At 48.0% G+C, this 21,689-nt stretch overlaps 2 protein-coding genes across 3 annotated transcripts; both read right to left on the reverse strand.

Annotated features, from left to right (window-relative positions):
- Positions 1-107: 107 nt before the first annotated feature.
- Positions 108-15,087, reverse strand: erbb2 (erb-b2 receptor tyrosine kinase 2). Its single transcript, XM_019883363.1, has 26 exons — positions 14,780-15,087; positions 9,435-9,586; positions 9,045-9,228; positions 8,816-8,956; positions 8,660-8,725; positions 8,474-8,589; positions 8,192-8,333; positions 7,977-8,105; positions 7,674-7,815; positions 7,437-7,510; positions 7,233-7,323; positions 6,492-6,694; positions 6,280-6,409; positions 6,019-6,109; positions 5,737-5,891; positions 5,588-5,635; positions 5,270-5,408; positions 4,959-5,180; positions 4,658-4,843; positions 4,428-4,583; positions 4,275-4,350; positions 4,056-4,202; positions 3,800-3,897; positions 3,519-3,710; positions 3,016-3,409; positions 108-2,452 (listed from the first exon to the last, which is right to left on the reverse strand). The coding sequence occupies exons 1-26, from the start codon at positions 14,850-14,852 to the stop codon at positions 2,109-2,111; spliced, it is 3,891 nt and encodes a 1,296-aa protein (XP_019738922.1). The 5' UTR covers positions 14,853-15,087; the 3' UTR covers positions 108-2,108.
- A 1,951-nt stretch (positions 15,088-17,038) lies between these two features.
- On the reverse strand, positions 17,039-21,466 carry pgap3 (post-GPI attachment to proteins phospholipase 3). Of its 2 annotated transcripts, XM_019883364.1 has the most exons (8): positions 20,969-21,440; positions 19,945-20,042; positions 19,284-19,436; positions 19,072-19,134; positions 18,454-18,515; positions 18,115-18,251; positions 17,809-18,013; positions 17,039-17,713 (listed from the first exon to the last, which is right to left on the reverse strand). In XM_019883364.1, the coding sequence occupies exons 1-8, from the start codon at positions 21,255-21,257 to the stop codon at positions 17,650-17,652; spliced, it is 1,071 nt and encodes a 356-aa protein (XP_019738923.1). In that variant the 5' UTR covers positions 21,258-21,440; the 3' UTR covers positions 17,039-17,649. The 2 variants fall into 2 exon arrangements, with proteins under 2 accessions (XP_019738923.1, XP_019738924.1); XM_019883365.1 differs by lacking the exons at positions 17,039-17,713; positions 17,809-18,013 and having other exon boundaries at positions 18,139-18,251; positions 19,072-19,164; positions 19,213-19,436; positions 20,969-21,466.
- Between the last annotated feature and the right edge of the window lie 223 nt (positions 21,467-21,689).

Consider the following 21,689-nt stretch of genomic DNA (forward strand, 5'->3'; position numbering starts at 1 on the left):
AGCTCCACATACAAGCACTAGATGGCAGGAATAGTTGTTGTTGTTGTTGACGTCCAGAAGTTTACTTCTTAGCTAAAAGTGCAAAGTCACACCTACAGAAATGATCTAAGTCCACATTGTTTTTTTTATTCCTTAAACACACACAATATGCAAACAAATCCATGTACAACTGATTCTTTTCTTCACTAAGTATTGTGTGCGCTTATAGATTTTCTCCACAGTCGACTGATCACAAAAATATATATCACAATAACACATACAGAATTTACATTTGGGGCAACCTCTACACGAAGTTAATTCTATTTGAAGAATTATGTACATATTTTTCCTTGTTTGAAATTAGCTAGATTTTTGAATTTGGGCCATCGTTTTTCAAGACATAAAGGAAAACACTCGAAAATAGCGTTAGTATAATAATGCAAAGTGTTTTCAAGCCAAAACTACATTTAAAAAGAGCTTAAGTGAGAGGCTGCCTTTTGTTAGAGGAATTATACAGAACCGGTTCACTGTGTGCGTCCATACGCACACATGATTTTTTTAAAACGACTGTAGAAAAAAAAAAAAGCTGATTTCACAGAGGTTTATCTTTTAAAACGTTTCAAGTTAGAAGTTTACAATGGATTAAAAACAACGTCTGCCGGGCATTATAATACGGCAACCTGATTGTAGAAAATGGCTCAATTTTAAAACGCCGTACCAGAATGTACGCATTTGACTAAGCTAAATTTTTGGGCAGCCAGTTTCAGAGATTTTCTTCGATGGTGTACATGATGTCGCGGCAATGTATTTGAGCGGATTTGGATCTAAATGAGCGTGAAAAATCAAACTTGAGGACACGGTTGCCTCCTCAAGATGGACGCGGAGGTGGGACAATGTGTCCATTGAGTGCCTTTGACCTCCCTCTCGCCACGAGGGCAGAAGGGCAGTGGATTATTAACTGGGATGCCATTGTGCGCCGGGAGGAATTTGAGCCCTGCCCCGAGAACGCCGAGCGAGCGGCGGGAATGCGTGCAGCTTCGGTGTCAACAGGCACCAAAGAACGACTTCAGCCTGCAGCTACATTTAACGCATGAGCGTGTGTGTTAATTCTTCGCAATATAGTCACCAGCGGCCCTAAAACGGCATCCAGTGAGTTCCTCATCCCGCACTAAATAAGAACTTGAGTGCTGTCAGATTCGAATTTAAAATATGTGCCGTGGCTCAGCAAAAGTTGGGGGTGGGGGGAGGGGGGGGGATGCTTTAAAGTACAAGCACGGGAGGCAAATTAGCAGTGCATTGAGAATATGCAAATTTTTGCAGTGTAGCAAAATCCCTGAAGAGTTCACTTTTTTTTTTTTTTAAGTCATTGGTAGTATGACAAAGAAGCTGCAGACACACGCCAGTGTGGCACAACGCCTCCGTCTTCAACAAACAGCGCCTCTTTCTTTCGGGCGAGCGGCAAGCCCGGCCAGATGGGCAGCACAGGGACCCCTCTGAGCGCCACAAAATCTCTTTGAGCGCATGGAAAAAAAAAACCCCCCGCCAGCTTTTTGAATACGGTTAGCAGAATACTAATCGTCGTCCTCAGTGCGTGGCGGGTGGAAAGTCAACCGTTTTCGCGATGAAGAAAAAAAAACAAAACAAAACAAAACCTAATTTTTCCTGCATATCATATTTGGTGACGTGTAATTTCAGGCTTTAAAAACTGAAAATTGCCACGTTCCGCAATTGCGGTATTGCCGATCAGAAAGAGAAATTGCAGGAGACCAAGTCTGATCACAACCTTGCCACGTCTGGCTCGATTTGATCCGGAAAAAAACACCCTGGAGAAAAAAAAAAAAAAATCATTCAATCGTCCAGTCCAGTGAGATTGGATGAAAAAGTCCTCAGTTGTTCCTGGACGGTGAATTATTCACAGCTGAGTAAACTTGTTTTCCAGAAAGGTCGGACAGCTAAGAGGAACATAAACGTCCCCGGGAACACCGGATGAATGCGATGAGTCACGCTGCGTCATGACCTTCTAATTTGGTTCGACGCTGGCTTGCGCAATCTCGGTGCACGCCCCAGCGCCATAAATATTGTCACCGACTTCCGTCGCAAGCTGCCACCTGGCAAAGCCTCCTCCAGGTTCATGTATACCCGCTCCAGGTGTCCGCCAGTCCAAGGTATTCCGGATTCTCCGCCGTGGGAGTGACAAAGCCGTTGATTTGTCTGGGAACGTCCCGCTCCGGTTCCGCGGGGCCGTCCGCCGCCGCCGTCGTCGCCCCGGCGACGGCTCTTGCTTTGGCCACCAGGTCCAGGTAGTAGGGGTTGTCAAAGGCGGGAGAGGTGGAGGCGACCAAGTACCTGGGGCTCTCCACGCTGTGGCCCGACGTCAAGCCGTTTGGGAGGCGCCTGTCCACTTTGGAGATTTTCCGAGGGAGGGTGTTGGGTCGCTCCGGCCTGGGCTCGTGGACGTCCTGATTGACGTACTCTGAACAGGGCACAGATCGATACGATTGCCGTGTCCTCATGTTATCACTTATTGGTACACATGATCATCCCAATCGATTAACGCTCTTCAATTGTCTGAGCGGTGTTTTGTCTCCCCCTATTTTTTTTTTGTCTTTTACAACAAATGTTACAAATGGATGGCGGGAATGCTTTTGTGTTGAAGGAACTGGTCAGCCACAAAGGTAAGCGGCGGGGGGGCACGTTCCATTCCACTTTTTAAACTGCTTATTCAGCTCATTGTTTTGTTGATTGCATCCTCTCATGGCTCTTCGCCCTTTGAGAAAGACTTTGGGAAGTCGTTTTTGTTTTTTTAGGCGGGTTTGTGCTCATTCTAAGACGCAACAAGACTGTGCCAAAGCCCTCGCAAATAGGAAAGTAGCAATTGGTGTGAAGGAGGTGGTAACGGGTGGTAACTTTACAGCTTCAGCTCTTAATACAGGCGGTTCTAAACACTTTGTTTTGTTTTTTGTTGTTTGGGGGGGGGGGGCATTTTGAAACCAAAAAAAAAAATCGGGCTGAATTGAAATTGAAAGTGGCGCCCACCTGGCAAGACGACGTGGTTGTGATGATAGACGTGACTTCTCCTGGGCAGCGAGTGATGAAGATGAGGAGGAGGATGAAGGAATCCGTTGGGCCCGTCCGTCTCCAGCTCGCCCTGACTCCCGTAGGTGGGGTCCTTGCAGTAGCGCCCGGGGCTGGCCGGGGGCAGCGCGGCGTCATCCGGGGCCGCGTCCAGGAAGACCGAGTCGGACCGGCCGCCGGCGGAGGGGCTGCGGGCCAGCGTCGGGTAGTGGGGGGTCCACGTACCGTTGGAGGCGCCGGCTCCCGCTGGTAGGGTGGGGTACTGACTGCGCCCCAGGGTGCTCAGGGAGGAGTACGAGCTGCGAGGGGCCGCCGCAGCCACGGGGGGCTCCGCGTCGAGGCCCTGCTCTCTGCTCTGCACACCATCAGACAAAGAAAAGGACACCAGAGAGTGAGGAACTCCAGCGTCGACGCTTCGCTTCCCCTCGACAATCAAATCTATGTCGAGTCGGTACGGCACCGACCCGGTATGACTGATGCCTGGACGGCCCGTTGGACTCGGCCCCGTCTCCCTGAGCCCTGGGATAGAGGTTGGGTTGAGGCACCAGATACTTCTCGGCATCCAGCAGCTCCCTCATATTGTTGCCGTCCTCCTCCAGAAGCATCCGGAAGAACTGGCTGTCCACCGGGCTGGACATGCTCATCTGCTCGTCGTTCTGCCAACGAACGCAACAAGACACGCAGACGTTCCTTTTAGTCAATAGCCACGTCTTGTCGGTTGCGCGCAATCCTTCCCCGCGCTCACCTGAATGACGACATAGCGAGGTGGGTCCCTGGCCATGGTGGAAAAATCATTCACCAGATCTTTAAATCTGGGGCGGCTGTCCGGGTCGATCATCCAACCTTCCGTTCAGAAAGACACGCGAGATGATTCATCCGAGCACATTGCCATCGCTCGCTCACACGACTAAAAAGGAGCAGGCGTTGCGGTCATATTCATTCGACACGGTGTTATGCGGCCGGCTCCTTTCTTTCGTCAGGCTAGCAAAAACAAAACTAACATTTGACCATGATCATGTAGACGTCGATGGTGCAAATGAGGGGCTGCGGGAGGCGCTCGCCGCCTTCCAGCACATCGGGGATGTCTCTGGCCGGGATCATGTCGTAGGGTTTGGCGCCGAACGTCATCAGCTCCCACACTGTCACTCCTGAGGCGGGAAAACGAGGAAGCCACAATGCAACAACACCAACAGTTTGGATGGGCGCCGAATAACACTCACCATAGCTCCAAACGTCACTTTGATGTGTGAACTTCCTGTGGAGGATGGACTCGAGTGCCATCCATTTAATCGGAACCTACAAGCGAAGGTATGGCGGGCATATAAGCGGAACGAAAAACAGCCACAACGCCCGGGTGGTGCGACGTTCGTTACCTTCCCGCCATCGGCGTGATATTCGGTCTCGTCGATGTCGAGCAAGCGCGCCAAGCCGAAGTCTGTGATCTTCACGTGGTTGGGGTTTTTCACCAGGACGTTGCGGGCCGCCAAATCTCTGTGCACGAGGCGCACCTCCTCCAGGTAGTTCATCCCCTACATCGACACCATTGAAAATTTACACATTCAATCGATCAAATCACACCGGCGCCAATCGCGACGAGACGCACCTTGGCGATCTGGACACACCAGTTGAGGAGGAACTGGGAGCCGATGCAATCCTTGTTCTCCCGGACGTAGTCGAGGAGGCAGCCGTACGGCATGAGCTGAGTGACCAGCTGCACCGTGGAGGTCAAACAAATCCCCAGCAGGCGACACACGTAAGGACTGGCCACCCCTGCCATCACGTAGGCTTCCTGGAAACGACGGCGGGCCGGATCGACAAAGGGCCCGGCGTTTCTTTTGTGCTTTGAAAGCATTTTGGAGCGCATTTTCCTCAAATGGGTCAATCAAGCCCCCCAAAAGACTCACGTCGAGGATCTCTTTATTGGCTTTCGGCGAGGTGTTCTCCCGTAAAACCTTGATGGCCACCGGTATCTTCACGTTTTCTCCGTCGGGAGTCCACACGCCCTTGTAAACGGTCCCAAAAGCTCCGGCGCCAAGCACCCGCAGCTTTTTCAACTCCGTTTCCTTGAGGATGCGCATCTGAGCCTGGTTGGGCGAGGCCCCGCTGGGCGTCAACGGTTCCACCAACTGCGGAAGGAAAAAAAATGACACACTCGCCGAGAGCGCTCGGCTCCCGCGCGTAACCGACGAGGTCGGCGCTGGCGGCCGGCGCCCACCTCGTGTTCCTGCAGGATCCTCCTCAAGGTCTCCTTCTTTTTCAGCTTCTTTTGTCTCCTCAGGTAGAAGACGAGCAGAGCGAAGAGGATGAAGAAGAGCACCACGCCACCCACGGCGGCCGCGATCGTCGTGCCCGGTCTAACACCGAGAGAGAAAAAAAAAAAAAAAAAAGCCGTCCTTTAGTTATGATTGCATTTTCAGCATTGTCTCGGACCTTCACGTTTATCTGCAGGGAACCTCGGGTTTTTGCATGCCGTTTGAGAAAGAAGGCATGAAGAAACTCCGAAATTTCTCTTCACGCGTTGAAATGACCTTACCCTGTCTTGGGATGGATCGGACAGCCTCTCTCATCCATTTGAGTGCAGCTGAGAGAAGAAGTGAACAGTGTCAAGACGGATGCCTTCGCTTTGTTCACTCCACACGTTTGTGTGCGCGTGCGTGCGTGCGTGCGTGCGTGCCCACTCACGACAGGGTGCAGTTGGTGTTGCACGGCAGACAGTGCCCGGTGGCGTTGCTGTACTTCCACACCGTCTGCTGGTCCTCCTTGACTCCGCTGGGGCAGTGCTCCACGCACGACTCGCCATCCTGGAAGTTCTGGCACTCGGCGCACTGGTCGGCACCCTGCGCACACACACGCGCGCGCACGCGTAAAGCGTGCCTCTTACTATTATTTCCCTTTCGCCACTGTACAGGAAGTCGGTCTCCGCTGAGCTCTTCCGTCGTTCTAAATCTGCCCGGGGCCTCTTACCCGGCCGTGGCAGGTGACGGAGCCATTGAGGGGGCGACACTCCGCGTGACAGGCCACGCACAAGAATCCATCGGTGTATTCACGTACGGGGCTGCAAGACAAATAATGATTCGCGGTGTCATCTGCCGTCACAACAAACAAGCAAGAAAGGGGACCTGGGCTAAAAATTCACTTGAAATCAACGTGCGCCGAGGCGAGAGGGAGTGTGGGTCCGATTCTCCTTCACGAGACGGCGGCCAGACAAACGCAAAGGAAGCTCACCCCTGGTGGAGGTCACACCGCTCAACGCATTCGGTGCCGCGCCGGAAAGTCTTGCAGGACACGCACTGGCCGGGCCCCGGCCCCCAACAGCCGCCCTCGCACAGCGGGTGACAAACGTGCCGCTGCGCCTCTGAAAAACAAGAACGCCCCTTTGTGACGGCGCCGTTCTCGCGCGAGCCGTGCCGCGGCGCGAGACAAACGCGTTGACCCACCGCAGACTCGGGGCTCTTGGTTGTGGTTGACGATGTAGTGGGGCCCTTGGGTGGGATGGAGGAGGCCGCTCCAGGGCAACGAATCGGTGTAGCATAGCTGGGAGTTGTTGTGCAACAGGATCAAACCGCCGCTGATGCTGTGGAGCGAACGCAGTCCGAGGGAACGGATGCCAAGGTTCTGAACGGCCAAGGAAAACACTCCCCTGACAAAAGAGAGCCACAACTCGACCGTCTCATTCCCATTCATAAAAACCGTCGCGTATTTAAATGCAGTTTGAACGCAAACATTTCCAGACACGGTCAAACGTGACAATTACGCTCAAAGAAAACAAAGGCAAAAAGCCACAAAATCTTTGCGGATCTTACTTGCTAATTATTTACACGCGCCGTTGACCTAGTTTGAACACGTCGTGCTCGTCCTTGTGCACGCTGACTGCTACATTTGTCCCGGCTGCCGCGCGTCGCCAGTTAAAGCAGCTGGCCTGGCTAATCATTAGCTTTTATAACCCTGAAAGCGTTTCAACGGAAACAGAAACTGTGGGATTAAAAAAAAAAAAAAAAATCATAAATAAAATAAAAAAGTGAATGAACACGATCCATCGCCCTTTTCATTACTTGACTTGTTTTAATTTGCCCCCTTGCTCATTTTTGCCATTGGTGCCATCACGAGGCGTCATTTGTTTGCCAAAGTGCAGCTCGATGAGCTCTGACAAAATCTGCGTATTAATCACAAAGTCTCACTTGTAGAGCATCCTGCCTCGGATCACCTGCAGGTTCTCAAACACCGACAGGTCGCTCCAGTCTTCTGGCCAGGCATCGATGTACAAATAACCTGAAACGTTACGGCCACCGATGAGACACACGGCAGGCAGGACAGATTGTCGGCGGACAAATGGAAATGGCTTCTATCGGAAACCGTTTGCTTTATTTTGAAAGGCGCTGTACCCGTAATCTCCTCCAGGTTCTTGAAGGCCCTCAGTTGCTCGAGAGTCAGGCCAGATGTGTTGGTCGCGGGGTCCCTAGAGAGCCAGAAGAGACATATCTCAGCAGCGCTACTTCAGAATGGCCACCAACAATTTAGACTCACTAATTGGAAGAAAGTTCTCAATGGGATTTTATCGCATGAGTGCGATTTGCGTCGCGCCTCTCTATAATATTGTCGTTTAAAAAAAAATAACTTACACAATGAAGCTCTGAGGGAGAAAGGCCAGACTCCCAAAAATCTTCTTACAAGCACTGAATTGTTCCACGTTAGAGGAGGTTACCATGGCGACGGCGTGGTTGTCCATGACGCCAAGGTTGTCCATCCCCAGGCCATAACACACTGGGAATTAAAGTCACAACACGGCATGGGCAAAATGATTAGCAACCCCCCCCCCTCCCCCATCCCCCCGTTTATCTTGAAAGACGTGAAGCGGAACTCGGCGCTGAATTCTCAGGAATCCAAACATTTGTTGAAGACGCCGTTGAGGCCAAAGCACGCACCTTTCGGACAATCCCCTTCACACTTTTCACATTTTTGCGTCTCGTCGCCGTCGGGATTGGAGATGATGACCTCCTGGTTGGCTTTGGGGCAAATTAGCGTGCAGGCGACATCCATAGCCAGATAATTATCTAACGACGAGGAGGATTGTTAGTCACCGGCGGCGATAAGCGGCTCACTTCCCGGATTCATCATCGCTTCCAAAGTCTCTTCTCACATGGACACGTCTTGACGCAGGTGGCCCCAAAGTTGAACTTTTTGTCCGGGTTGGGCTTGGTCTGAAAGGTGACCGGGTCGTAGATGGTGGGCGGCGGGCAGTTGTCCTTACACACGCCGCTGTCGTTGAAGTGGCGGCACGCCTGCAGGGAAGACGGCGAAAGACGCTCTGTGACTGTGATTGAAAATTAGCAAAGTCACTGAAACTAAGATCGGGAAAGGAAAAAATAAAACATTTTTTCATTCATTGCCGTCGAATGAAGAATCCGAATGTGCAATTTACCAGACAGTCGGAGTCTTTGGGTCCCGTGCATCCGGCGGCGCACTGCATGTGACAGCAGTCGTTGGGCAGAGGGCCTTTGCAGCGCTGGCAGCCTGACGCGCAGCTGATGCGCGTCACTGTAGGGGGGGGGGGACATTTAAGTCGCATACTGGTGATGAAATGAGCGACAGTGTGAACGTCACCCACGGGTTTGGCAATCCTGCGCAGTTTCTCCCCAACAGCTGTTCCGGCACGCCGCTGAGCAACTGGGACCTGGCTCAGAGAAGCAAAAAAAAAAGCCAACTATCAACTCATCTGGCGGGCCACGAAGGAAGGCGCCGGATCGTTCGATCGAGTGCTCACAGTCGGACGCTCGGGGCTGCAGTCGGTGTGGCCCGGCGTGGACGTTCTGCTCATCCAAGGTGTCCCTCCACACGATGTTCTGGGGATCCGGGAAGCAAAGCTGCGGGTTTCCCCAAATATAGACCCCGCCCAAAAGGATCTCTGTGGGGCGAGTCGTCACGACAGGAGCTCAGAAAGCCTTTTTCAATGACTTGATGAAACGGGTGAGATTCAGCTCGGGTTCTCCAACCTGTTAGGCTCCGAAGACGAAGCGTCCGGAGTCCGCCCCGGGCATCCCGAGTGTTGTCCTGCACCACCAGGGCATAGCTGGAATTGTACAGCTGGCTGCCTCGGATAATCCGGAGGTTGTCCAGAGGCACTAAACTCACTGAGACGTGAGCCACGAGCACATAGCCTTGCACCTCCACAATCCCCTGTCAAACGACAACATCAAACGTGACCGTGATGTGCTACCGAGACACATGCAACCTTTCAAGGGGGTTCCTCGAGGTTTGGTCAAAATATCCAATGCATAAGACGAGCTAACGTCAGAGTCACTGACTATTCCCTCTGATACTTTTTCAGACTTTCACATTCTGTTCCTCCTCTTGCTCTCCAAGGGGATGAAAAAAGTAAACACCTGTAGGAAGGAGAGGTCCGGGTTTCCGTGAAGGTGCGTGATCTCCAGGTTGCCGTGGACGACCTGGCAGCCGGTGTAAAGAAGCCTCAAGGTCTCGTAGTGGTTTTCCAAGCTAGAGGGCAGGGCCAGCTTCATGTCCGTGCCAAGGCACACTGCAAGGCACGTAAAGATATATGATTGTTATTTTAGCAGTATTATTTTTCCTGTTATTCCGAAAATTTGATGTTCTCCAGAAAAAAAATACACCGACGTGGTCACTTCAGAGTGTCTTGTTGTCAGCTGTCAGTGCACGCGCATCGCCGTTAGAAAGTGGCAAGTGCCACAACAGGTAAAGCAGGGGTAAAAAAATTGCATATCAATAAATCTGACTTGACAGTCATTGTTGACATAGACATAAAAACTCTACCTCAGCCAATGTTACAAAAAAAAAAAAATAAAATCAAACAAGCAGTTCTTCAAAATTGAACGCATTGAACTCCAAAGTGAAATACAACTAAACTCTACCCAGGCATGAATTCTTTCGCGTACCACCAGAGGGAGTACTTTGCGAAGCACCGCATTCATTTGTTAACTTTCCCTCGAGTCTCGTCTGTCTTTCGAGTTCATGTATTCATTTTTATGTGAGAAAGTGAAGATGGCGCGGTTGGAGAGTGAAATACAAACCGCGGCAAGATCTATTTTTTCCCCCCAGAGTGGGCCACTACGTTCGGGGGTCATACAACGCTGCAATCCACAGTGGGGGCTCACGCATGCACACATAGCTCCCATGCTTCAGCAATCAGTCATACAGTGAATTGGCCCTCCTCTTCTTTTCCTTCTTGAGGTTATAAATGACTTCCTCTGGCATGCTGCCAACAGCCCCTCGACAGTCGAGCACTTTTCCTGCTGTAGCCCCCCCCCCCCCCTGCCCGCCCCTTGTCAAATCAGTGTCCCTCCTTCGGCAGACATGGTTTTAATGCCACACGGGGACCGAGTCGCCGGGTTTAAATGTGGTGCCAGGATGGTCCCTTTGAAACCTGACGGGAACCCGGCCACTCGCTTGACAGCAAATGGCGCAACGCGAGTCTGCCAAAAATACACACCCAGCCGTCACAGCTTGTGTCAGGTGTCGATTCCGATGCCTCGCTGCTTGAGCGCTGACATCATCGCGAATGCTTTGACTTGACAAACGGACAAATTGAGTCACAATGAGACAGATGGATCGTAAATAACAAACAGCGGCTTTTGACAAACAATGCTACTTTGCAAGTTCATTATTTCATGCTACGATTAGGGCTTCGTCTATTATTTCTATGAATATTGAATGACCTCAATCATTCGATGATACAATCTCGAGCTCAAAGCGTCGCAGTGATCATTTTTCAACACAAGTGACGACCATGCCAGACGACCTCGCCGGCCTTACCGGCGAGCCGCTAACGTGAGCTGACGACAGCCAACTCCACGCTCTCATTCAGTGACTCCCACATCACTCGCCGGGCTAAGCCCCGAATTTTAAAGCCACACACACTCAAAGTCGCAGAGGTCATCGTGCGGAACGCAAGAAGTGCACAACTTGCACCTCTTTCTATAGCTATTGTAACACAACGGGCTAAAAATGGCTTCGATGGCCGAGTAACGGGGATCCGTTTAAAAAAAAAAAAAAAAAGTATGTTTGGCAAAGGAGAGCATTGTTTGTTTCTACTGTTTGTGTTCAGCTTCCTCTTGAATTGTTTGCTCTTCAAATGTCTCCGAGCAACGGCCGAGTGTGCGTACAATGCATTGTGGCGGTCTGCCTACCCTTGACCATCGACCAAGCCGCTCTGAAGCTTAAGACATTATCTATTTGCACCCCTCCCTCCCCCATTCAATTTTACTGCTGCCACCTGTCCCTCGGCTCGTCGTCACTGGGGTTTCCAAACTCATTTCAGAGGAATGTCAGTATCCACATATTTTGAAAATGACACAGTCGCTCGGTGACACGTCAATGATCCGCAGAATCGCGTCCGAAAATTTGGACCTGCTTGAGTAACCATCTGGGGGTGTCAGCATAAAAAGGGGGAGACGCGGCGCTAATTCATTTTGCTCCGCCACAATGTTAATATCTGAAATTGGTCACATTGAGAAACATTTTACGGAATGTTCTCTGAGCCTGAAATATGCTGTGTAAGGTTTTGAGTATTTCTATGGGAACAAAATGTCGGTGTACCCAAAGTTGCGTCCCAAGTATCCAAGCAAACAAATCCACTCATGGCTTTCCTTGTAAGTGGTGATAAATATCAGAACCTTAACCTCAGACGGAAATTGTTCACCAGTACACTGGAAATCGAGGTCGAGGCCGCACCTTTCGTGTGGCGGCGAGCCAGTGCACGCAACAGGAGCATGGTTGTTTGTTTACAAGTATGATTGATAATGTGTTTACCATTGTGTTAACCCGCGCGTGCGGTCACAAACACGCGACGGCGGCGGCCAGGTGGAAACTGCGGCATCGTAACGCGTCGGGGAAAAGTCAACAAAGATCAGATCATCTGGCTGCTCGGATTACTGGACCTGATCCCTTGAAAGCTCCCCAAACAGAACAGGAGTTTCTCTGAAGTTGATTCGACTTCACAACGGACACCATCGTCCTTTGGCACGCATAGATTTGACCTAAACTACCCGAAGACATTTTTTTTCTTGCTTCAGTCTGCCATCGAGCAAGAAAGAAAAAAAAAACCCCAGTGGCGTGGGGATCAAGTGTTGCTCAACAGACAAGATGAACAGGATCTGAGCAGCACTGTGGCGACGTACGTGTAGTCCTCACTGGCTGTCGCGTTGAGATTAGCATCACAAACACGGCAGGCTTTCTGCCGCAACACTACACGGTGACTGCCGTCACTTTGTGTGGGAGCAGCTGTGGTTGGCTTCAAAATGGATGGATTGTAGATATGGAAGTAGAGAGATGAGACAGGGATGCTCAATTTGTGCTCATCCCACCTATGCGTCCTCAAATGGTGATAAACATTTGTTTGCTAGCATTGTTACCATTGTTTGTTAGCTTTAAGATAAGCGGACTTTCGTTTCGACTTTCGTTTTTTGTTTTTTTTTGACCGCGATAAATCACACTGGGGAATCATTTGGAAAAAAAAAAAATCCTGTTGAGTTAGATTGGCATGCCGATTCCAAAAGAGGAATCAGATTTTTTTTTTTTCTAGCACGGCAAGTTTTTTTTTTCAACAAAATTTCACTGACTAGCTGCATTAAGAAGAGCTGATTACGATTGGATTCAGTTGCAGCTGCATGCCAATTTGTTTGTGGAAAAAAAAAAAACATACTGAGATCAGTTTTGCATTCCGCACCCAAAAACAGCTGTCAGACCCATGCATCCAAAACTCGACAAAAAATTGGCTTCCTCGGTGTCATCATCCACATAAATATTTCAATGCATGACAACTGCTAAAGATGCACCGCGTGTGACTTTGTGAACCCGGGTCAGCAGCGGGTGCAAAGGTTCCGTCCAAGGCTACTCATGTCATGGCCCCTTTCTCAGCTGCAGAATGAGTTAGATCACTCACGCCAGCGTCTAGACTGGTGAGTCACAGCTGGCCCGGCTGATCCTGAAACTGTGTTCAGTTTCAGCTGAACTAATCCGCTTCGCTGCGCATTCGTTTCAGCGACGGTGAAGCTCCTGAAGCTGCGCAACCCCCGTTCGGGTACACTTGCACAATCCAAGGAGAGCCAATACGACAGCTGGAAAACTCACTCCATATAAAAAAAAAAAAAAAATGCTGATGAATTTATCACTTGTATTTGTTCAACAATATGTTGAAAAAAATAACTTAGCGCATATGAAATCGCCATCACGATATTGAATTGGGGGAAAAAAAACCTGCTTGTAGGTTATTTTTCAAAATTCCTAACCGGTACAGTAGCGTACTACTTTTCTTATGAATAAACACATTCCCAACTTTTTTTGTTTGTGTTTTTTTTTAGGGGCTGGAACAAATTATTGACATTTGCATTCAAATCAGTGGGGAACAACGACTTGAGATACAAGTGTTTTTGGGAAGTGTGAATGTTTTCGATACAGCTCTCTTTATCTGGTCTCTGCAAGTGCTGCCAATGTCGTGTGCAATGCACGTATTCCAGTTGTCAGCACTCATGCTAAACTGATGCTTAATATTGATTGACACTAAGGCGCAAAAGTGCACCGACCTGTTCCCGCCAACAATGCGGATTTGTTTACCTGTGACAAGCGGCTGCGTCACGGTACGTTGTGTACCATAATGGCCCTTCCAAATGATTCCTGCTCAGCTGTGGAATTACATGACTCGTTTTACTCACAAACAGAACGCAAACAAGGGCACGTCCGGGATGAATCGGTGCTATTCATGGTCGTATTGACCCCTTCTAAAACAGGGATTTCAGTCATATTGATCTTCATATGCTGACCTCAAAACAAAAAAAACGTCTGCGCCCGTTGGCCAATCTGACCCTGCAACGGGACACTTCATTAGGAACCCCTGCACAGTCAAACGGGAGCCAATGCATTCGAAATCCTGACAATGATATCACGTTAAAAGCCCATGGAAACACGCGAAGTAAATGTTGACATGATACATTCAGTGGCCACGGAGTTTAGAATGTCACCAAAAAAAAAGTGTATTGGCAGTTTGCAACGGAGACTACAACTAGTGAATTTTGCTGTTTGGCTCCTTGTTCGAGAGAACAGCAAACCGTACAACAACAACAAAAAAAGTAAAGAAACTTAAACAGTTGGACGTGTGCATTGAAAGCGTGCCCAGTGTGTCTCGCACACTGGCATGCACTCAGGCAGCCTGCAGGGAGAGAGGCAGCAGACAAGACAAGTGGCTCTCTAATCAGACAACGTCCTCCTGTTTTGGAACTGCTGGTGAATAATTGACATCGCAATGATCCTCGGTTGCACAATGCACCTCTTGTTGTTGTTATTGTTGTTTACATTCACGGCTAACTGGCTAACTAGCCGCCTGGCAGCCTGGCTGGTTGGTTGGTTGGCTGGCTGCACACGCCACAAGTTGCAAAGCAGGTTCTCATATTTCTTCACCTGAACTTTTTTTTTCTTTTTTTTTTTTTTTTTTTTTAACTACTCCTCGCGCTGTTTGTGCGTAGATGCGGTATGTAAAGTAGAAACGCCTTTTTTGGAAGTTATTAGAGTTGGGAGTTGTGGGAAAGCAACTTTTGGGGGCGACAGGTGTGATTCTCAGCGCGATACTTTGAAAGCTGTCACATTTAGACTAATTCAAAAGTTTCAAACGTACGGAATTCCGTGGATTCTGTTCTCCGCACACTAAACGGGGAGTGGACTTGGGTTCGCGGGTGCCGTTTGGTGCTGAAAAGTCACCTACCTTCCCTGGCCAGCGAGCCCGACCCTCGGAGCAGCACGGCCCCGAGCAAGAGCAAACTTCTCACCGCCTCCATCTGCGGACTGTCCCGGGGCGACGCTAGTCCATACTCCTGACGTCCGCTCTTTCCGTTCAGGCTTTTCTCATCCACGTTGAGGCAACTCGCCGGGATTGCTTCCTGATTTCTCGCCCCTCACACAATCTCGGACTTCCTCTGTGGAATTTCGTGCCTGTTGAGAGTAAAGCGTGTCTGCGCGCGGTCGACACGGAGGCGCGCTCCCATGAAGGCCTGACAGGGGAGTGGCCCGACAACCCACTTCAGACTTCTGATGACTTAACCCTCTGCTGGATGAATGAATGATGAAATCGTTTCAGTCCCCCTTTCCGCCCCCCTGAGTATTACCATAAATAAAACAGAATACAAGAGAAGAACTCAAAGAAGTTAGTTTGTTGCCAGTTTTTTTTTTTTTTTGCTTCAGTTCATGCCGCTCATTTTGGTGTGCACACATTGGCCACCTGGGGGCAGTACAATATATACATACCGTACGTAAGCCCCTCTGTAAGGAGCAGTTAAGCGTCGTTATTCGACTAATAAATCCTACAAATAATATTAAAGAATATATTCCTGGGAGTGTCGTTATGTTGTCTGTCTACATGTGTTGTGGCAAGTTTGTGTTATAACTCCCACATAGATGAAGATTTTAGGAGTAAACAATTTTTTTAGTCCGTCTATGGCGTCAGCACGAAGCCAGCAGACTTTATGGCAAAGGTATGTGGTTGTTTTAAATACACAATGCATAATTCTCTTTATTTAGTGTTTAGTTTTACAGTAAACTTCATATTGAGGAGGCAAGAAACAGCTTGAAAACTCTTCTTTTCCAAGAATTATTCATATATGCCATATTGACGTCATTGATGTCCCGTCCCGAAGGGGGCGCAAATTCCCCATAAAAATACCAACACTTAACAAGACTTAAAAAAATACCCGTTTTAAAACAAAAGGACATTTTAAAAATGTTTGGGGGCCCACAGATGTTGCCTGCATTTACTCGTGGGCAGTAACGAAGGTATACTTTAGTGTAGCACTACCAAAATAGAATATATTAGATTATTTCCAATGAATATCATGTAAAGGAACACCACAAATGTGCTTTGGCTCATTTCTCCCCTAAAAGACACCATTGTACTTGTGCTCAATTAACGTTCTGCTTCCTGCTGATGTTTAAGAGCCGCAGACGTCACATGGAGACAAATTATTCACCAACCCCTTTCCTTTCACTTTTTCTCATGACCTTCACTCCATAGCCGCAAATCAGGAACAGCAGGAAGAAGAATAAAGTCCATTCATCCTTCTGTGCCCCCCAGTGTCCCCACCCACAGGAGCCCGGGTCAGAGTCCAAAGCTAGTGCACAGATCTATCAGCCAACAGTTGTGAAGTCACTTCCTGACAGATAGAAACACACGTCTTAGCTACGCTGAAGCCTTCGTGAATGGAGCCGGCGATGCAAAACTGTGTGATACAAGTGTATTTTCGACACAACAAAACCATACAAGTGAGCGTCCTCCTTTATCAACAAAGAATATTTTTATTTATTCATTTTTTTTAATGTGCTTTCTGTGTGAGAACGGTGTGAGGTGAACTGACGCATTGGTGGCAATGAAAAGGGGCATAGTATGTTGACAAAGGAAGATAGGAAAAGCAATGCACTGACCACATACATGGTATGACGACAGCTCGGAGGGCAATGTGCTCATTTACAAGTATGAGGCAGAGATGATGCCAGAATGTTAATACCGGAAGAAGAAGAATTAAATTCAAAACCAACATTGCAAAGCCACGGATTCCCCGGTGTTTTGTAATTTTCCTGATGACTTACTGACTTATGTTTGAGCCATACCTGTTTGGTCAAATTTTACAAAGGTGTTGTAGTGAACATCTTTCAACCTCTTTCAATTCATGGTTCCTTTTTTTTAATGGGGGGGGGGGATACAATTTTTGGGGGGTTTGGGTTAGATTAAAAAATAATAATAATGGGATGACAACCTTAAAAAAAGAATCGCATATTAAATCGCAATATTGAGGGGGGAGCGGGAATGGGGGAGGGGGAAATTTTCCAGCCCCAGTTTCCACATGGGTGCATTTTGGGGGTTTATGTGCCATTCAACTGCAGCGTTGAAATCCATACAAAGGCCAACAGGATCATTACTCAATACTGTACTTTCAGAAATGCTTCTCATTGGTTCCTCACGCTAAAAAGGCAATCCAGGTGAATAAAATATCTCAGTTTCATGATGCACGTCAAGCACATCCCACTCTAGAGTGATTAAAAAAAATAAAGCACCATAAAGTAATTAAAAAAAATAAGAATTAAGGAAGTGGGTGATAGATTAAAAAAATAAAAGATGAACAAAAGCAGCAAAGGAGCCAACAGAGGCACAAAATAAAAAAGAAAAATATACCAGTCAGCAAAAACAAACAATAACCTCCTCCCATTCTTTCTAGAACAATCCACCAAACGGCGGGGGGGGCACCACTCTGCCACTTTCGACACAGGGGATGTTGGCGCCCCCTATCAAAGGGAAGCATAAACTGCATTTGTGCTGAACTCAGACTTGGGGAAAGAAATTCTTCAATGGACGAAAAAGAATGTCGATTCTCAAATCTTTAACTATTTCACTTTCACCCTGTTTTTCAACATGATTAATAAGGCAACTAAAAAGGAAATAAATAATTCCAATAAAACAATGTAAACTGATGTGCCTGATGGAAGGTGTCATGCAGGTCAGGCGGGAGGCGGGTCTACTTCTACGTCGGGGGCTTCATCGGCCGCGATTGGAGAGATCCGGTGCCGTCGGACAACGGGACTCCGCCCCTACTCCACTTTGACGCCCAGCTTCTCGGTGTTCAGCAAGTAGAGGCTGTCGTCGATCAGGAAACTGGATGGGAGGTCGCATACTCGTTTAAGATGAAAATAATTTCTTTCAAGACTTCAGCTGAGTCAAAACAAAACCTTTCAAGGAGGCGGACCCACCTGTAGAAAAGGAAGTGCACGGGGACGGTGCTCAGGTGCCAAATGGCGTGCGCGTCCAGGACCCACAGATAAGGCGGGAAGTCCAACAGCTCCAGCAGGGCCAGGGCGTGCATGAGCACTACCACCAGGCCACACTTCCACCAGTACGGCAGCGTCCGCCGGTTGCTCCAGCACCAGCAAAGCCACCACAGCAGGTTCACCATGCCTTCAAACAAGAAGCAAAATGGAATTCCTATTTGGCCGATATCCGTGAAGCGCTTCCCAAGCGCCCACCGGTTATCCCCTCTGGCCGAGCGTTTGTCATACCAAAGCAGGCGTTGGCAGCCATGTTGTAGCCATAGTCGAACCTGACGAAGGTCAAGTAGGAGATGTGCGACGTGAAGGCCAAGATGAGCAGCACCCCCACGATGCTGGACACCCAAGGGTGCTTCAGGCCCAACGTCCTGCTCAAAAAAAACAAAAGAAAGTACAAAAAGATACTGTGTCACAAACAGAGAAAAGCTCTCGGGGAAAAAAAAAGTATGAGCAGAAAAGTCACTGCTGTACTTTTCACTAACAGGTTGTTCTTTACATGTTTTTTTGCGGGGTCCAAATGAGGTGACTTGGGAAATCAACATATATTCCACTGCTGATTATGGTAATTACCTCACACAGCATAAGTAAATGGAGTAGAGAATGACTGCAGTAGCACAGAAATAGTCCATTTTCTGCAAGAGAACACAAAGAAATTTGACTTGACCTCTCTGAACTGCACCTTTGGAAGAGGACGTAAAACGCTGTCTTGACTTATGCGATTTTTCGTGCTGACGTGTCTGGTGTCTTGACTCGCAACATTTAATGCTAACACACAACTCAAGATGACAAACCAACTACGGGTGACTGTAACTAAAGTTGATATTGCAGTCGTTACAAATAAGCCTTTGAGTAACCAGCAACACATGTAGGCAGACAATACACAAAGACATATATTCTTTATCATCTGCAAAAAACCTGACTGTTTTTACAAAGCACAATACTATTAAGTGATATTTTTCTAATATATATATATATATATATATATATATATATATATATATATTTTTTTTTTTTTAAGTTACAACATATTTTGTTGGTCTTTTTGGAAGGCTGGAACCAAGTAACGGCATTTGTATTCCTTTTAATCGGGAAATATGATTGAAGCATAGTCACAAAAATTTCAAGTCCAAAGTGAAGGCACCCCTGCATTATTTTTTCACAAATCCCCATCGCATTATGACACATTACCTCAGTGAGGAAGGTGTCACGGGTGTGAAACACTGTGGACCAGAACCAGGCGTTGAGCGACACCTGCAAACACACAAGCACGCACACACACACAAACACACACACACACACACACACACACACACACACACACACACACACCGCCATCCATTTTGAATCCAAAAGACAGCTTTCTCTGCTACATTTTCTACGACAGCGTCAACTTGTGAGACCAGAGAGAAGGCGTTAATGGTGTGGAACATGGGGCTCTGGCGTGGCACGGTGCTCCGGTAGCGCAGCAGCATGAGAAGGCACGCCAGGCCATTGAGGAGAGAGGCGAGGGCGGACGCCGGCTCCTCGAAGCACAGGAAGCGTGTAAACGGCCACTAAAACACACATTACAAAAGAAATGTGTCAGAATGCCAACGTTAGACACCCGTTGTGGCTATGTTTGGAAGAATTCAACCATTTACCGGAATCGATGGATGTTCATCCTCAGCAAATGGTTCTGGTATATGGGCCTGTTATTATACGGCTGTGCTTTTATTTTGAAGGCCTCTTTTTTTTTTACAGGATATTAATAAATTGATGTTGCTCCAACCTAAGTTTTTTTTTTTTTTTTTTTTTTGCTGCCTTGAATTCCTAATAAAAGCTAACATTGTGAACTATGTTTTCTCTCATTTGTATGGAACACATTAATTGCATTGACAATATTTCCTATGGTATGGGATTTTTTTTTCCCCCCCTTTGCTCCTTTCAAGATGCATCGTAGGATACCTTGAGGCTACTCAATGGGATAATCCATAAGGTACAAAATGGCCAACTCAATACACAGAGTTACTAGTTATCCCGAACATAGCTTGTGTCCCGGCTTAATCACGAAAGATTTTGAACCTTGCCGTGGAACTGTGGAACATTGTAGCCTCCAGCCTGGTAAAGACCCACAGTGGTCCACATGCACTCATAGCGACAGTCGTCACGACAAGTCCATCCTGACAAGACAAATGGGAACAACAGTTGAGGGCAGAAATGAGATAAAAGTAAAAACCTTTGTTGACAGTAAAATACATGTGGAAATACTTTGTCGGTTGTTGCGTCATTCGTGAAATCAGAAATTGGGATTGATCGCTTAACCTCGGTGGCAATGTACCTCGCAACAGACAACATCAACAAAAATTACGATGAAACCAGACAGGTAGGTATTCATGCTCCAATACACCACCTACATGGCACCTAGCGAAACAAGAAAAACCTGCTTTTAACTCGTGTAGCAACACCATTAGGCCAAGAAATCCTATTGCAGTGGATTGGAAGGGACGGCCCAGTTCAATGGCCACTGAGTTCAACAGTCATTTCCACTTGTTAAAGTCCAAATTGCATGATTCATTCATTCAATTGCTTGCCTCATTGGAGTATAGTAAGCCTAAATACCTCATTTGGGAAACAACACAATACATTTGTCGCTCAAATAATCTTTCCCCATTCAAATGAATTGAAATGCCATCAATGCCTTTCAGACCTTGGCCACAAGACGGCAGTATAACCGTCATAAAGATACAAAATGAAGAGTTTCACATCTAAGTGACTCCGTAAGAAGCACAGTTAGTTTGGGCAAATGTCAAAGAATATATGCCTGCTGCAGGTATTGTTACATTAAAAAGATATTTGCAAGAATATCCCCAAAAAATCTGCGAATAAGTGAATCTACCGATGCAGGTATCCATTGAATATGTGCCCCCAGTGCCTGATTTTTTTCTGTTGGGCCTCGGCGATTAATTGAGCTACAGTAGTATGACATGAGTTGGATTAAAAACCAAACACAAAAACAACTAGCGGCGACGACGACAGCAACAACAACAACAACAACAACAACAACAACAACAACAACAACAACAACAACAACAACGTCACAGCTCACCTGTCAGCGCCATGTACTGCGGCTGGACTGTCTGGTACCACCATAACTGAGCTCCGGTGCAGTTGCTTTGGACACATTGCTTCACGCAATCCCGGTACACCGGCTCTTTGTCGCCCTGGGAGCCCTCCGCGGTGGACGCCGACATCAGGAGCACCACGACGATAACCACCATTACCACCGAAGCCGTTCTGACAGATGTGAGGCGTGGGGGCAGCGGCGATGCCATGGTGGTGGAGGGTCTCGGCGCGGCGGTGACACTCACGAAGGCACGGTGGGGCGACAGCGGCATCGAGGAATTCCGGAGTCCACGCTCCACATTACCATGCTGCCATTTTCATGCGTGTGGTGACCAAGTGGATTTGAAGTGATGATGGTCTCGTCCGGTAACCGCCAGTCAAAAGGTAGCCCTCCCCACCATCCCCGGCATTGAAAACACGTCAAAAACCACGTGTAACTCTCCCTTCTGGTTATTGTTTTCAAAGTAAAGGTTTTCGTTCGTCTGTTGCTTATCTTGTAATGACGTGGTTCTGTCGTTGATCTAATTTCATACTTACTCTGAAAGTATGCACACATATTCATAGTGTTTTACTCTACAGGCGTTTTTGAAACCTAGTAAGCGGCGGAATTGTTTTACTTTGAAGAGACAAAGCGTGTTTTGGTTCTTCGTTTCTTCGTATACATCACGTGACTCAATGACTGACACCACAGAAACAGGGCACTT

Source organism: Hippocampus comes, unplaced genomic scaffold, assembly GCF_001891065.2.
Source record: "Hippocampus comes isolate QL1 unplaced genomic scaffold, H_comes_QL1_v1.1 scaffold367, whole genome shotgun sequence".
Classification (NCBI taxonomy): domain Eukaryota; kingdom Metazoa; phylum Chordata; class Actinopteri; order Syngnathiformes; family Syngnathidae; genus Hippocampus; species Hippocampus comes.

Coding starts and splice junctions, on each gene's coding strand:
- erbb2 (XM_019883363.1), bottom strand. CDS start 14,852: ATGGAGGCGGTGAGAAGTTTGCTCTTGCTCGGGGCCGTGCTGCTCCGA. Junction 6,695..7,232: donor CGAGGCAGGATGCTCTACAA/GTGAGACTTTGT, acceptor CTCTTTTGTCAG/GGGAGTGTTTTCCTTGGCCG. Junction 4,203..4,274: donor AAGTGACGTTTGGAGCTATG/GTGAGTGTTATT, acceptor TTCCCGCCTCAG/GAGTGACAGTGTGGGAGCTG.
- pgap3 (XM_019883364.1), bottom strand. CDS start 21,257: ATGCCGCTGTCGCCCCACCGTGCCTTCGTGAGTGTCACCGCCGCGCCG. Junction 20,043..20,968: donor GCAGTACATGGCGCTGACAG/GTGAGCTGTGAC, acceptor TTGTCTTGTCAG/GATGGACTTGTCGTGACGAC. Junction 19,135..19,283: donor CCATTAACGCCTTCTCTCTG/GTCTCACAAGTT, acceptor GTGTGTTTGCAG/GTGTCGCTCAACGCCTGGTT.